Source organism: Chenopodium album, chromosome 24 (genome assembly GCF_948465745.1).
Source record: "Chenopodium album chromosome 24, dcCheAlbu1.1, whole genome shotgun sequence".
Taxonomy (NCBI): domain Eukaryota; kingdom Viridiplantae; phylum Streptophyta; class Magnoliopsida; order Caryophyllales; family Amaranthaceae; genus Chenopodium; species Chenopodium album.
Genome location: NC_137857.1, coordinates 10,126,843 through 10,141,127, shown reverse-complemented (window position 1 = coordinate 10,141,127; position 14,285 = coordinate 10,126,843). Strand labels below are relative to the sequence as shown.

Genomic DNA, 14,285 nt, shown 5'->3' with positions numbered 1-14,285 from the left:
TGCTTTTAAGGTTGTGAGTGTGTGTGTGTGGGGAGAGGGAGGTAGTGTAGTACAATTATTGTTGCAAAATGAAAAGATTGAAGGCATTCATTATCAAAGAATACATCAAATTACCAAAATTTTAGATAGTTATCTAATATTACAACATGACAAATTTTTTTTTCTTTCAACAGCTAAAATTTAAACTTCAGCTTAACAGGAAAAAGAGCAATTCACGCCATGTCGCAGCCTTCAGCTCTTCTCCACACATTTGCATACCCCTCAATAAAATCAGCCAATTTTCTCTTGCTTTAAAAAGAAAAATGGAAGTCTTATTGAGGTCTCACGATAGTCCATTGGAATTTCTTTCAAACCTTCACAATAAAAGACCATTCATTCCCACTATCGCATCTTGTAACACTGGGTCTTTGAGACAGCACAATTTTTGCCATTGAATGAATACTCGAGCAGAATATCAATGTCACGAGGATTCTTCTTGTTCTGGGAAACAGACATATTTCCGACAATAGACTCTCCTTCACATATTGTAATCTTTTCCTCAAGGTACAAAACTGTTTGCTTCCAGTGAGTATTTCGTGATCTTGGTCCTAAAAACATGGTTTCATAAAAGATATTAACAGATTTAACACTTACCCAACATTCAATATCATTGGGGTACAATCTCTAAATCAAAGACTAAATACAACCATGTATAGTCTGAAAAAAACATGTGTGCTTAAGCTCTGATAAAGCAAACTGACCTGTTGAAAAGCCCATTAATTTATGGCACCTTGTAAATGACACATCAAAATATGCTACAAGAGCATGAATGTAGTCATTACGCTGTGCCACAAGTTTAAACGGAGCAGTGAAGGAAGCATCACCAGGCGTCATCTTAGAAATGTCCATTGTCTGCAAATACATGCAGCAATTCAGTAAAGAACTACATTTAGGAGTCTCTATTTCTCAAGACCTAAGAAAATGCAGTTAATCAAGAAAAGTTAAGTCAAAACTGAATCTCGGGGAGAAAAGAAAGTGAACAGACCTTGAGAAGATGGCTATTTGTGACAATTTGATTTTGGTCGACTGTATCAACTAGTGGCTCAAGCATGGCCTGCTTTCTTATACAGCTCATATCAAAGCCATAAACATCATTCCAAACTGAAGGCGACATTTGTACAAGTTAGAATGAAAAATGCATAAACATAAAACCAAAAAAGCATCAATTTATAGAGAAATTTTCAAGCAGAGCTATTTCAGCTACATAAAACAAATAGCACCAACAATAATTCAAGTAACCAATATGAACATGCCTAAAAATAAACCAGCAAAGCAGAGCAGATGCTTACACTCAATCTTGTCCTCTTTGTACTCTGCATCCTCAATGGCTGTCAAATAGAGAGAGGCTTTGTCTGGAAAGACGATGCCATTGTCAACCTACAAACATGAAACATGCTGTGAATAATCCATAGAACAGCGAGAATTGAACATAACATTCAGCTAGAGAATATACCAACAGTAAAGCCACATTCAAATTAGTCTGATATCATACAAATCCAACGAAGTCCTCATGGAAGGAGCTAAGAATTGATAATTTTGAAATGAACATTGACCATGCAGTGTCCAATGCCGTGAGAATTAAAATGCTACAGTTTCTCATTGATATATACCATATGAAAGGAAAGAATCAACTTGGACAATCTCAATAAATTTATAATTTGAACACAATATTCATGAGCTTTCTCATCACAGAAATGGTTCAGTAATAGTTCAAGGAGAACAAGACTGGTGTGTGCTGAGAATTAATGGATGGAAATATCTGCTCTCTGATAGATAGCAATTAAATGACTCTGCATTTCAATCATTGTAATGGCTTCAGGTTTAAACCCATCTGCACTCCTAAAATACATTTTTAAATCAGTTGCTTCAATTTCATTCATATTGCATGGTCATATTCTGATTCATAATGATCAGCAACACCATGACATTTAAGCCAACTCTCTAAGAAATTTATTCAATACACGGAGTACTATTTAACCTGACAAATCTATATAACTTGTGGCAACATTTAGTGGCAACACAAACAATAGTAGTGCTATTCAGAAAGTACAAATTAATCTCCAGGATAAACATATGATGTTTATCTTCGGGCAAAATTGTAATATCTTAGAGGCTTGCTCTAGTGCTATTCAACCAACCACAAACCAAGCTTGGGAATAAAAGAGAAAAATGCATTGTTCGATCCACTAAACTTTTGCACAATTACATGTTATATAAAAGGAATCAAATGCAGACAGCAAAAGATCAGGGAAGTTTACAATAAATATAGAGCCACCTACCAGCCACTTATCACGTGCATAGAGAACTGTATTCAACATGTTTTCATACAAAAGAAAATAGCCCATCCACTCTGACACGATAATATCGACTTTGACAGGAAGTTCAATTTCTTCAATTTTTCCTTTGAGAACAGTGATGACTGTAAAATTAAAACAGGTTAGCATGCATTATGTAAATACATAGTATAAATAAAAGCAGGTAAAAATAACAAAACACAAATGCTGCAGTAGTAACATCACCATTAGAGTATCCATTTGTTTCGACAATCTCCTTTGCCATGTCTGCCATGTCAGAGCACTCTACCTGAAATGGAGAACAAGAAATTTAAGATGTTTGTTGAAAAAACTTGCATCTAATCAGCTCATGATTGAACTAGAAAGCACTATAAAGGCATTGGGTATTAATAATATGTCTTTGTAGCAGTTGTTTTTCTTCCAATAATAAAACTAGTTAAATAATATGTAAAACTGCAACTTTTTTTCTGTATTACCCTACACCTTGATCTATCAAGATGTTAGAACATGGAACTAACTGGTAAGCAGCCACTAGTAGTTTTTTAAACAAAGAAACAGAGTGAGAAGGATAGACATACTGCATAGACATGCTTGGCCCCAGCTTTGGCACAAAAAAGAGACAAGATACCAGTGCCGGCACCCACGTCAAGAACCACTTTGTCTTTAATAAGAAAGTCATTTTTGTAAATAACATTTTGATATGTCTTGGTCCTCACTACATCCTTTAGCATTTCCTGAAGGAAAAAAAAAAACCAAAAAAATGTTTAGTCAAAAACATCAAAACCCACTAGATAACATAGGCACATCAAATCTGTTCAATCAGGATAAAAGAAGCATGCAATGGTGCTGATTCGAAATTTCAGCATATTGATGCAATTTCTGTATCAGCATTGGGATCCAGCCAGATAGCATATACAAGTATATTTAACTTTATTTGAATAGATAAAAAATACTGCTGGTAAACAAGGACATTGCATTGGAATGGATCAGACTTACTTCGTGAATTCCTGCACAGAAAAAAAAAATCAGGGAAATATGTTAAGTAATAAAAAATATAACATCATATCATATAAAGATGAAGAGGATATATGAATGAATATATACAATGCAAGATGCTAAAATGTATTAAAAACTATTAAGAAAAACCAAGAGAACAAGATACTTCGGCCTCATAAGACTCAAAATTAGATATATAAAAATTTAATGCATTCACTTTTTTATTTTAAGCCTGTCAGAGGTATCTCAAACTAATGTCAACATAACACCAAAAACCATAACAAGCAGGCCTTCTGTATAAAACTAAGCATACGTAATTTGAACATTAAACATTCACAATAAAATGCAGTTCAAATTTTATTTCCAGCTTAAACTATTCAGACCCAAGAAGAGAGCCAATACAGTGGAAAAATTAAATTTTCGACGTATACTCGCTATTCAAATACTTTAAACTTATACATAACTATGTTAATTTGTTTCAGCTTTCATTTTAACATATCATATATTCAATACATTCCACTTCCCATCAAACAAATGTGCAGAAACCCCATCAAAAATTCAACCAAAAACACAAACCCATCAAAACCCTAATTTGACAACCCTAAAATCATAATTAATCAACACAAAAGCAACAAAGCACAAAAACCCACCAACAAAAAACAACAGAAAATCAAATTAAATTCATAACCAATAACACAGAGATTAAAAAAAATGAACAAAAAAGTTGAAATTGTTTAATTAAACAAGAAGAAAGGAAGAAAATTTATACCAAAGTGGGAGTAAGAATCAAAGTAATAATCAGCACTAGTCCTCTCATTGGGAAGAGTAGAAGTTGCTCCAGCTTCATCAATGGCTAATCCATCAACATTCATGCTATCTGGGTTTTCAAAATTGCCATTGTTAGTTGAAGTTGAGTGAATTTTGAAGTTCTTGTTATGCCCCATTGTAATTGTTTTGAAAAGGGTTTTAGGGGCTCTGAATAAAATTGTAGAATTATTAGGGTTTTGGGGTTGGAGTAGAGCTAAGCTGCTAAGTTTAAAGAGTCGAAAGTGGTTTATATAGTATGACATAAATATCTCAGTCAAACAGTGAAACACATCATAGGCCCTTGACAACAGCTACTATTGTAGATTTGTGGAGGTTTCAATTAGGTTTGTACCTTTTTTTAAAAAAAAAAAAATTTAAATATCCTAATTTTAATGCACTAATAATATATTATATTTAATTACCAACTAGTGTATGTCTCGGGCGATGTCTCGAATTTTTAGTTTGTATTTTGTCCTTTTATAATTTGATAATTATGTTCAATTGTTTGTATAGCTGGTGTGAAATGTGGTCGTTGTTTCGGATGTTACGGTTTGTTACAGAGTATATATTTATTTTCTATTCTTGTGAAAAATAAATAAATAAAATAACCTCTGATGTGAAAGGAATATATAATGCTAATTATGTGAAATTGAAAACACTAATAAAAGTTGGTTGAGATGGTAAGTGTATAACATTTATTTGTTGGAGGTTGCAGTTCGAATCTAAATCTATTTTATAATTTGTACATTTTAAAAAAAAAATGGATAAAAATATAGATAAGAATTATCCACCTTGTACAAAAATAATTGTAATTTTAAAATTTTATATTAAAAAAAATGGCATTATCCTTGCATTTAGGTGGGAAAATTTTTATTATGACAGTGACATGTGGACATTGATGATGTTAGCAACGTTTTGTTTTAATAATAGTTAATAAATTAATTTTTATTGAATGTCCTATAATAAGGTAATAGCTTAGTGGCTAACACATTGGAGTTTAAACTTGAGGTTGTGACTTCAATCTTGTAAGAACCATATTTTTAGACATCGAGTAAAATTCGGATAAGTGAAGAGAGCGTCACGTTGCACCTAAATTTCTTCAAGATCACCTTTTAATGTATAGTATCTATAAGTAAAAACAATAAATTAATTGATTTTTGAACAATATACATTACCATGATCTAGTGATCTACTAAACAGTAATAAGACTATGTTTAGTGTTATATATTCCCTTTGTCTCTAATTGTTTGCGTGAACGTCGGTTTCTCTCATCGATTAACAAAGTTGTATCTCAAAATGACATAATTGTAAATATAGGTAATTATATTTATATTTTATTATATTTTGTTGTACTTTTTTGTTATTCACCCTTCATCCTCGTCACCTTCAACCTCCATTGAAGTTGTGAACCGCATTCTTCTTCGTCGGCCTTCTATTCGCACCCCGCCATTTTCTCCATCATCCTCCATGTTCATCATCCTCCTTGGTCTTTTCAGTAGGAGTGTTCGTTCGGTTTTTGGTTTGGATTTAGGTAGGCCAAATTCAATTCGATCCGAACTATAATTCGATTTTCAATTTTTTAATCTGATGCGATCCGAATTACTCTCCTAATCCAATGCGATCTAATCCGAATTAAAATTCGGTTATTTGGATTCGATCTAAAAATCCGAATTAAAGAACAATAATTTTTAGTGTCTGATACGATAATAAAAATAAGAATGTAATTTTAAAAATAACATTTCTTCAAGCCTTGATATTGATACAAGTCTTGTAAATAGTCATGATTGAATTAAATTGTTCAACATCAAGGCAATATTAATTAATGTTAAGGTAGTACATCTACAATGCACACCATTACATCAATCCATGCACCAAATCTCATCAGCAAACTACGAGGCAGAACCATGCACCACCAAATATCAGCAGGTAGCAACTTAATTAAGACACCATGGCAGCATATTCATAAATGCTTAATTTTACAATTCGATTTTCGGTTTAGTTTGGATCTCATTCGGGTCAATTCGATCCAATCCAAAAAAATTTGCATTTTGAAAAAATCTCAATCCGATCTGATCCGATCCGATTTAAAGTTTGGATTCGAACCGAATTGATAATTCCGTTTGGATTTGATTGGATTTCGATTTTAATCCGAATAATGGACATCCAAACTTTTCGGCGACTTCGCGCGCCAAAATAAACGAAAAAACCCTAATTCAAACGGACAAATTTGGGTACAATTGACCCTAAATGGAAGGTTTATCATCCTCGTCCATTGAAGATGTTCCTGAGCTTTCATTTCTCCATTAAAGTCATAGAATTCCATTGATAGAGATGAGAGAATGGAGGAGTAAGAGCAACTGATGAAGGAGATGAATATCAGAATAAGATAATTTTACAATATTATCCTCATTTATATACTCTAAATGATACAAATACCCGTTTGAGATACTTGTTATGTTTATCAATAAGAAACATGGAAGTACAATACTCCCTTAGAAACTGTGTTCCATATCATATATGGTTTCATGGGGATCACAACTCTACTCTCGCACAATTACTTTAGGTCCCACCACTTTTCTCTCTCATCAAATTCATTCAACCAAAACTTTTTGAATCTAGGACAAATAAGTAGAGACGGAGTAAGTATTAAGTAAAAACATTGGTGAAATTAGTATGATGAAAAGAAAAATTCAAACTTGAGCACATAATAAAATAAAATAAAATAGGGAGTGTTTAGTTCACATTTTTTTTTACTCAAGTTGTCCCATAATTCAAAGTTAGAACGGACAATACTAATCCGACCTATGACTCGAATTCCCAAAATTTATCCGATCCGACCTAAAAGTGGAGTTGACTCGATCTTGCCCTAAGACCTGGAATGACCCTACTGATTGTACCTGACTCAAAGTTGACCTAGTTTGACTTTAACCCGAAGTGCTTGACCCGAACAGACCCAACAACTGAAAATGTCCTAAACTAAAATCACATCTATAATATAATTGCAGAGTCAGTTCACCATAATCCCCTGAATCCCCAATCCTCAAATTCTATTGATTACACTTTTTTTTTTATTTATTATTATTTTTAATAAATGTTTTTAAAAACACCAATAACTACCCTACTCATCCCACTTATTTTTAATTATATATATATATATATATATATATATATATATATATATATATATATATATATATATATATATATATATATATATATATATATATATATATATATATATATATATATATATATATATATATATATATATATATATATATATATTAAGCACCAACATTTCACTTTAGGTAATTTTCTTTTCGCGTATAATTTATCCCGTGTAAAGCACGAATATGCTCTAGTAATACCTAAACTAAAAATGTCTGGCGTCACAAATGACTCAAATTGTTTCATCCTCAACCGTAACTAAACTCACAAACCGAATAAAATTATCAATTTGAGCTTGATCCACAGTATCGAAACAAAATTAACAACCCGACTTGATTTTGACCAAACCCGAACATACTTGAATCGGTACATACCCAAACTCATCCGACCCAACCTGAATGACGTGTTTCCCAGGTCTAGTACGGGTACACTCTAGTTTGAGAAAATGGATGGGTAGAAGAAAGATTATCATAATTGGACGATTCTATAAAGACCTGCCCCATTTATATATTTGACGGATCTGACCCATTTAAAAACTGGAGCGGGTCAGGATCTAACCCAAGTCACACAACCCATTGAATTGCTCTAATTGTCAATAACTTCTGCTCCACTCTCTCTTTCTCTCAGTTCTCCGGTGAAGCGCGACTCAACGTTCTCCATTGAAGCGCACTTCACGCTCTAAGCAGCTTCTGAGGTAAGCTGTTGTTTCTCTTTGTAATCATCATTTCAATTTCATAATCTAGGGTTTATCATTTCAATTTCACAATCTAGGGTTCATCTTTCATCTAATTTTATTCAATTTATTTGTCAGTGCAGTAAGTTTAGGGTTCGAAAATCTCAACTATTGGTTCTAATTACTAACATTATGAATGATCATAACCAGCGATTATGTTGCTAGAAAATAAAATTATGAGCTTAATTTGACAATTGAGTCAAATATCCTTAAAATTTTGTGTTTTTTCGAGTTATTTGATAGTTGAATCAAATATCCCTTAAATTATGTGATTTTTCGAGCCTTATTTGATAATTGAATCAAATTTCCCTAAAATTTTGTGATTTTTCGAGCCTTATTTGATAATTGTATCGCATTTGGTTGCTCAGGGACGAGCCTGGATGCAGGGAGTGGGCTATTTTGTTTTTAATTAGTCAGAATTCTTCCATATTATTGTTAAGGGTTGCATATTTGGTTGGATTTTGAAATGTAACTCCGTTAGGCGTAATTATATTCATTTTTTCCCTATCATTGTGTAGTTGGTTGGATTTCGAAATGGACGAATGGGAGGCCAAATTGTCCGATGTGGAGCAATGGAAGGCCAAATTGTCCGATGTGCTCGAACAGGGGAAGAGTTTAGTGCAGGAAGGTCTTATCCAAACACAGGAAAGTCTTATCCAAGCGAAGAAGAAGTTTGATGAGACACCAGACATAAAGCAGAAGATTAAAGAGACACCGGAACTTCAACTGTATATTGCGGCTGCTGTTGTTGTCCTAACAATATTTTTGTCATTGCTATGTAAGCTCTCAATTCAAAATATATATACTGTCATATTTTATTATGTATTTAGCTTGTTCTGCTTCTGGCTCTTAAAATATATAATGACTAAATGACTGGAAGGACAATTGTATGATGATTTGAGTTCTTCCATATTATCTTGTTGGTGTATTGTAGCTGTAAATTGGTAGGCTGTAATTTTTAACATGAAACATTAATCTTTTTAAGGAAATTCATAGGATTAGGTAGGTAGAAGGATGATTGCTACCTGCTATAACACCTTTTATTCAATTTAGAGGCTGGATGTTGCATTTCTTATGTATGAATTGTAATTTGAGTTTGGAACTGCCCTTTGTGTGCACTGTGCACTCTCATGTGTTGCTTCTAATGGACCTACACGATGTATCTTGCTTGCCTTACTAGATTGCTGTAAAGTTTGTTTATTTTAGCTTTGGATTTTTGGTGATGGGCTGATCTTGTACTGTTGTACCTATAGCTTTAATGTAATGCCATGGATACACCAGGGGAGTCGTGAGGCATATGATCATTGCAAATCATTGCGGTGCTGTTGTGATGAACTAAGGAGTGTTGCTCTCTTTCTTTTTCACTGAAAATGAGAGACTTGGGGGGGTGGGGGGTTCTTGGGTTTACTGGTTGAGGGGCATGCAAATCAGTGCTTTCTGAGAGTATGATATTGTGTCAGAACTATAGTAAAGTGTATTTGAGAAAGGTCTTACTGTGAAAATTTGTCTCCTTGCCCCCCTAGAGAAGTAGAGATGTGGGAGATTGTAGCCAGCTTGGTGCATGGAAGTCACTTTTTAGTTTTTGCAAGAAACACCTTGCTCCAATTTTCTTCCCTTTGCTGCCATTACGGAACAGAAAAAGTTCTGACTTTGGACAACAGTAAATATGTGTTTTTGCATCCCGTGTATAATCCCCCCTTCCCCCCCAACTTTTTCCTAACCTTCTAATCTTCTATGTCTGTAAAAAGTAAAGTGGTGGGAGGATCTTCTTTCTTTCTTTCTTTCTTTTGTGATGTCTGAACTTCAAAGGCTTGAGAAAAAAAGGGATCCCTATGCAAAGACCTAGGAGGCCAAGGTTGCAAAATTTCTCTTATTATTCTAGAATATGATACTTTTTTCTCCTATCTCTAATATATACGAAGTAATTAAGAAGTTGTTCTTTGAAAGTTACCTTTTGATAATACATACTTCCTCCGTTTCTTTATACTTGCAACACACACTTTATCACGGTATTTGAGAAAAGTAGACCTCACATGGTATAATACACTTAAAATGGTGTTAAAAGGTTGTTAGGAGTATAATCAAGTGGGTCATGTACTTTAATTAAAGGTAATAGTCCAATTTTCACCATAAAAACCTTCCTTTTATGGTGTGTTCATTGTGTTGTAACTATTGTGATATTTTCATTTAAGGAAAGTGTTGCAACTATAAAGAAAAGGAGGAAGTATGTTGATGGGGATTTGTAATTGTTCCTAGCCCTATTTGATTTCTATTTTGTGAGGCTTAAGTGCAACTTTGAGAAAGCCTACATATGCAGACTAATGAAGGCATATATTGTCATTTTCATACCCTGAGTTAGTGAAGGATTTTTATAGATGGGTGAACTTTAGGACTACCTCCAGTTTTCATTTTCCTCTGACTTTGATACAACTATTTTTGTGTGTTATGAACTTTTAAAAAATGTCCTCTTTTTGCACATCTCTCATTTGCAGAGTGGTTCTTAGAGAAGATTGAAAATCCTTGAAGTTACTTTTTAATGAGTGCACATGTAAATCTAGGGTCTGTGTCACATGAAAGGTTTTTGATCTGGACTTTATTATTTGTTGCAGTCATAGCTGTTAACTTTGTTTCCACTTTAGTTTATGTGTGGGATAGAAGAAATGATGGCTGTTTATCTCGTTTTTTTTTTTGTTAATGTCAGTACGTCTGTTCAAGCGTAAGAAGCCTAACACTATTGTGCTTGCTGGACTGGCTGGGAGTGGCAAAACTGTTCTTTTCTACCAGGTGAGCAGTCCTCTTGTTGCTTTCATCATTAAAGCTGGCAGTAGGCCTCTTTTCACTCTAGTTTCATGGCCCAATATGCTGGACAAGTTTGTGTATTACACATTCTATTTGACTTGCTGTCTCATTTTTAGGGTTTGGCAATCTTGGTCAATTTATTCTCAACACTTGTGTGAATGACAATCTTGTTTTCTCTTGTTTGCCAGCTTCGAGATGGTTCTTCACATCAAGGGACTGTGACATCAATGGACCCAAATGAGGGTACTTTTGTGCTGCATTCTGAGATCACTAAGGTACTATACTATAATAATTTGATTTTCACATTAAGCAGAAGGATGCAGTTTCCCTTAGATTCAATTGAAGTTTCTGTTTTATACTTCCTCCGTCCTTTTTTACTTGACTTGTTTCTTTTATTACGCTTGCCAATGCAAAACTTTAATGACCACTAACTTTAATTCCTCACAAGTAAAAATTATAGAAATATTATGTTATAATAGTACTTATTGAGATGAATCTAACAAGATCCCACGTGAATATGTTTTTACCTACATGTAATTCACAAAAGATGGTTAAAGGAAGGATGGTGAATAGTGTAGAAGTCAAAGCGGATCAAGTTAAAAAGAATGGAGGAAGTATATAATTGTTCCAGTGTCAAGGTTCTATATTAGATTCAATTGAAGTTTCTGTTAAATATATTGCTCCAGTGTTAAGGTTCTATAGCTTTTATATTACTGATTCTGTTTGTAAATTTTCTGGCAATTAATATTGTTTGATAATCCTGTAGTACAACTAATACCGTATCAATTTGTTTAATAACTTTCGAGTTAAAATTTGAACCTTACACTTTGTATCCTCTTTGCCTTGCTGTATAATACGGTCATAATTTGAGATGAGATTTGGATAGGAGGTGAGATAATGTACCTCTGTGTGTGTGTGCAGAAAGAGTTATGTGAGACAACCACTTTGCTTGCAAGGCTTGATTTAGATTTCCATATTGCTCAACAGTTTATATTCATGTTTCAATTTTGAACTACTAAAAGTTTATTCTGGCTTAGAATAAAACCACTAGAGTATCATGGTATTTATCATTAGAACACATGGTTGTGGAGATGTCAGCTATAGTCTTGGCCTCTTTGGGACTATTCTGTGAGTTTGTAATCCCTTGCTATTATAAACCTATGTTTCTTCCCTAATGGGGGAGTGGAAAGAAGAAGGGTAAGGATTGGGCTTACATGGTTGCTATTGACAATATTAAAGTACTCTCATATTATTCTTCAAAGTTATGAATCTGTGCTATTTGCTCTGCTACACTGCCAACCTCAAGTTTCTGTTGATCCAAGAAAAGAAACTTGTGAGTAAAAAGTGTGATTAAATATTCTACTATTTCTTACATGAACAGAAGGGCAAAATCAAACCTGTGCATTTAGTTGATGTTCCTGGGCACTCACGTCTTCGGCCTAAGCTTGATGAGTTTGTGCCCCAGGCTGCTGGGGTTGTTTTTGTTGTTGATTCTTTGGAGTTCTTGCCTAACTGCCGAGCGGCTGCTGAGTAATTGCTTTATCCCTATTCTCTTTGCTTCCCCTTCCCTTCTCTTTTGATTGAAATGATTTCTGAAGTCTGACTTCTTTTCTGTTTTGTTGTCTAGGTACTTGTATGATATCTTAACCAAGGCTAGTGTTGTAAAGAAGAGAATTCCCGTATTGATTGTTTGTAACAAAACTGAGAAAGTGACTGCACATTCGAAAGATTTTATTCGCAAGCAACTGGAGAAAGAAATGTGAGACTTCATTTTTTGTCCTTTTGTTGCTAATCTCATTTTTGCCCCTTCCCTCTACGTCTACCAATCACCCTCTGAGCCATGATGCTCTTTAAATTTCATGTTTGCCATGAAATAAAAACTGATGTTACAAAGTCTAACTTGTAATTGCTCCATCATGCTTCTACTCAAGTCACCCTGAAATCCTTTATTGTTTTTAATATTTTAATTTTTTTTATTTCAATCAAGATTGCATCATTCAATCACTTAATTTGAAACCAGAAGTTCTCTTAGTAATAGTATTGTTTTTGGCCATGTCTCCTTGTCTTTTCTTGAAGTCTAAAGGGTATCCTCAATTATTGTTTGTTTTCTATGTGTCTAATATGTACACTTATATGTGGTGTATGAGCACGTATGCATGCATAGGATTTCCCCCTTTTTTACCTTCAGAAAAAGAACAGCATTGGATACTTAAAATTAATCATGCTTTCTCTATCTCTCAGTGACAAACTGCGAACTTCGAGAACGGTGATATCAGATGCTGATATTACAAGTGAATTCACTCTTGGAGAATCTGGGCAACCATTTGCGTTCACTCAGTGCCATAATAAAGTGACTCTTGCTGAAGCCTCAGGTCTCACTGGTGATATTTCACAGGTTGAAGAGTTCATCAGAGAGCATGTAAAACCTTGATGACTTTTTCTTATGATTGAAGATATACTTTTTCATTGCTTTTTCTTAATTTTGGGGTTACCATCTTTTGGCAAGTAAATTGTGTAGAACTTGTGAAAGACAACCCTGAGCATTAGAAATCTTTTGGCTATGAATTTGTGTAGAACTTATTCAAACCCTGAGCTTATTACATTAGAAGAATGTAGGAACTTAAATGTCTCATATTGTCCATTTATTCTTTTTTTTTTTTTTTTTTTTTTTTTTTTCTGGTATTCTTCTCTAACTTATAGGTTTTTGAGTCCGAGAGTTGCTGCTTGCTTCCAACTCGAGTTCGGGTTCGGCTCGATATCTTAACAAGCCAAGCCTAAGCAATCCATGGCTCGGCTCGAAAGCTCGAACATTTTTTAATATTAATACCATTAATATTTTGTTTTACTTTTAAAATTATTCAAAAACTAAAATTAACAAAAAGAAAACTACTTCCTCCGTTAACTATTATTTGCAACATATACTATAAAGTTTAGTTGGACTTTTCCGTAATGTAATAGAAGAGTCACAGTCCAGTTCCCCCGGCTATCTCATTTTACAGCCTTAAACCCTAGTCGTTTTTGCCATCCTTCACTCAATAGTTTATTTGTTTGCCTCATCATTATGTTCGTTTGTCTTCCAATCCAATCAAGTTTTTTTCGATCAAATTCCGATTTAGTCCATTTGCCTTGCTCTTTCATTCAGTTTGTCATACGACCAAAAATGATATATATATATATATATATATATATATATATATATATATATATATATATATATATATATATATATATATATATATATATATATATACATATATACATATACATATACATATACATACATATATATATATATATATATATATATATATATATATATATATATATATATATATATATATATATATATATATATATATATATATATATATATACATATATATATATATATTTTAAAAAAAAAGTGTTTCATGAAATTACTTTTATAGTATAAACATTCTTAAACTTGT

At 33.3% G+C, this 14,285-nt stretch overlaps 2 protein-coding genes across 2 annotated transcripts; one reads left to right on the top strand and one right to left on the bottom strand.

Annotated features, from left to right (window-relative positions):
- Positions 1 to 90: 90 nt before the first annotated feature.
- On the bottom strand, positions 91 to 4,344 carry LOC145611064 (protein arginine N-methyltransferase 1.1-like). The gene is made up of 9 exons (XM_081666293.1): positions 4,099 to 4,344; positions 3,330 to 3,340; positions 2,912 to 3,067; positions 2,559 to 2,622; positions 2,319 to 2,458; positions 1,329 to 1,416; positions 1,025 to 1,140; positions 741 to 891; positions 91 to 587 (listed from the first exon to the last, which is right to left on the bottom strand). The coding sequence occupies exons 1-9, from the start codon at positions 4,271 to 4,273 to the stop codon at positions 382 to 384; spliced, it is 1,107 nt and encodes a 368-aa protein (XP_081522419.1). The 5' UTR covers positions 4,274 to 4,344; the 3' UTR covers positions 91 to 381.
- A 3,534-nt stretch (positions 4,345 to 7,878) lies between these two features.
- Positions 7,879 to 13,461, top strand: LOC145611654 (uncharacterized). The gene is made up of 7 exons (XM_081667001.1): positions 7,879 to 7,998; positions 8,556 to 8,815; positions 10,739 to 10,821; positions 11,025 to 11,111; positions 12,218 to 12,366; positions 12,464 to 12,595; positions 13,078 to 13,461. Exons 2-7 carry the CDS (start codon positions 8,572 to 8,574, stop codon positions 13,265 to 13,267), a joined length of 885 nt encoding a protein of 294 aa, XP_081523127.1. The 5' UTR covers positions 7,879 to 7,998; positions 8,556 to 8,571; the 3' UTR covers positions 13,268 to 13,461.
- The last annotated feature ends 824 nt before the right edge of the window (positions 13,462 to 14,285 follow it).

Coding starts and splice junctions, on each gene's coding strand:
- LOC145611654 (XM_081667001.1), top strand. CDS start 8,572: ATGGACGAATGGGAGGCCAAATTGTCCGATGTGGAGCAATGGAAGGCC. Junction 8,816..10,738: donor AATATTTTTGTCATTGCTAT/GTAAGCTCTCAA, acceptor TGTTAATGTCAG/TACGTCTGTTCAAGCGTAAG. Junction 11,112..12,217: donor TGCATTCTGAGATCACTAAG/GTACTATACTAT, acceptor TTACATGAACAG/AAGGGCAAAATCAAACCTGT.
- LOC145611064 (XM_081666293.1), bottom strand. CDS start 4,273: ATGGGGCATAACAAGAACTTCAAAATTCACTCAACTTCAACTAACAAT. Junction 2,623..2,911: donor GGGCCAAGCATGTCTATGCA/GTATGTCTATCC, acceptor TCTCCATTTCAG/GTAGAGTGCTCTGACATGGC. Junction 1,141..1,328: donor CAAAGAGGACAAGATTGAGT/GTAAGCATCTGC, acceptor TGTCGCCTTCAG/TTTGGAATGATGTTTATGGC.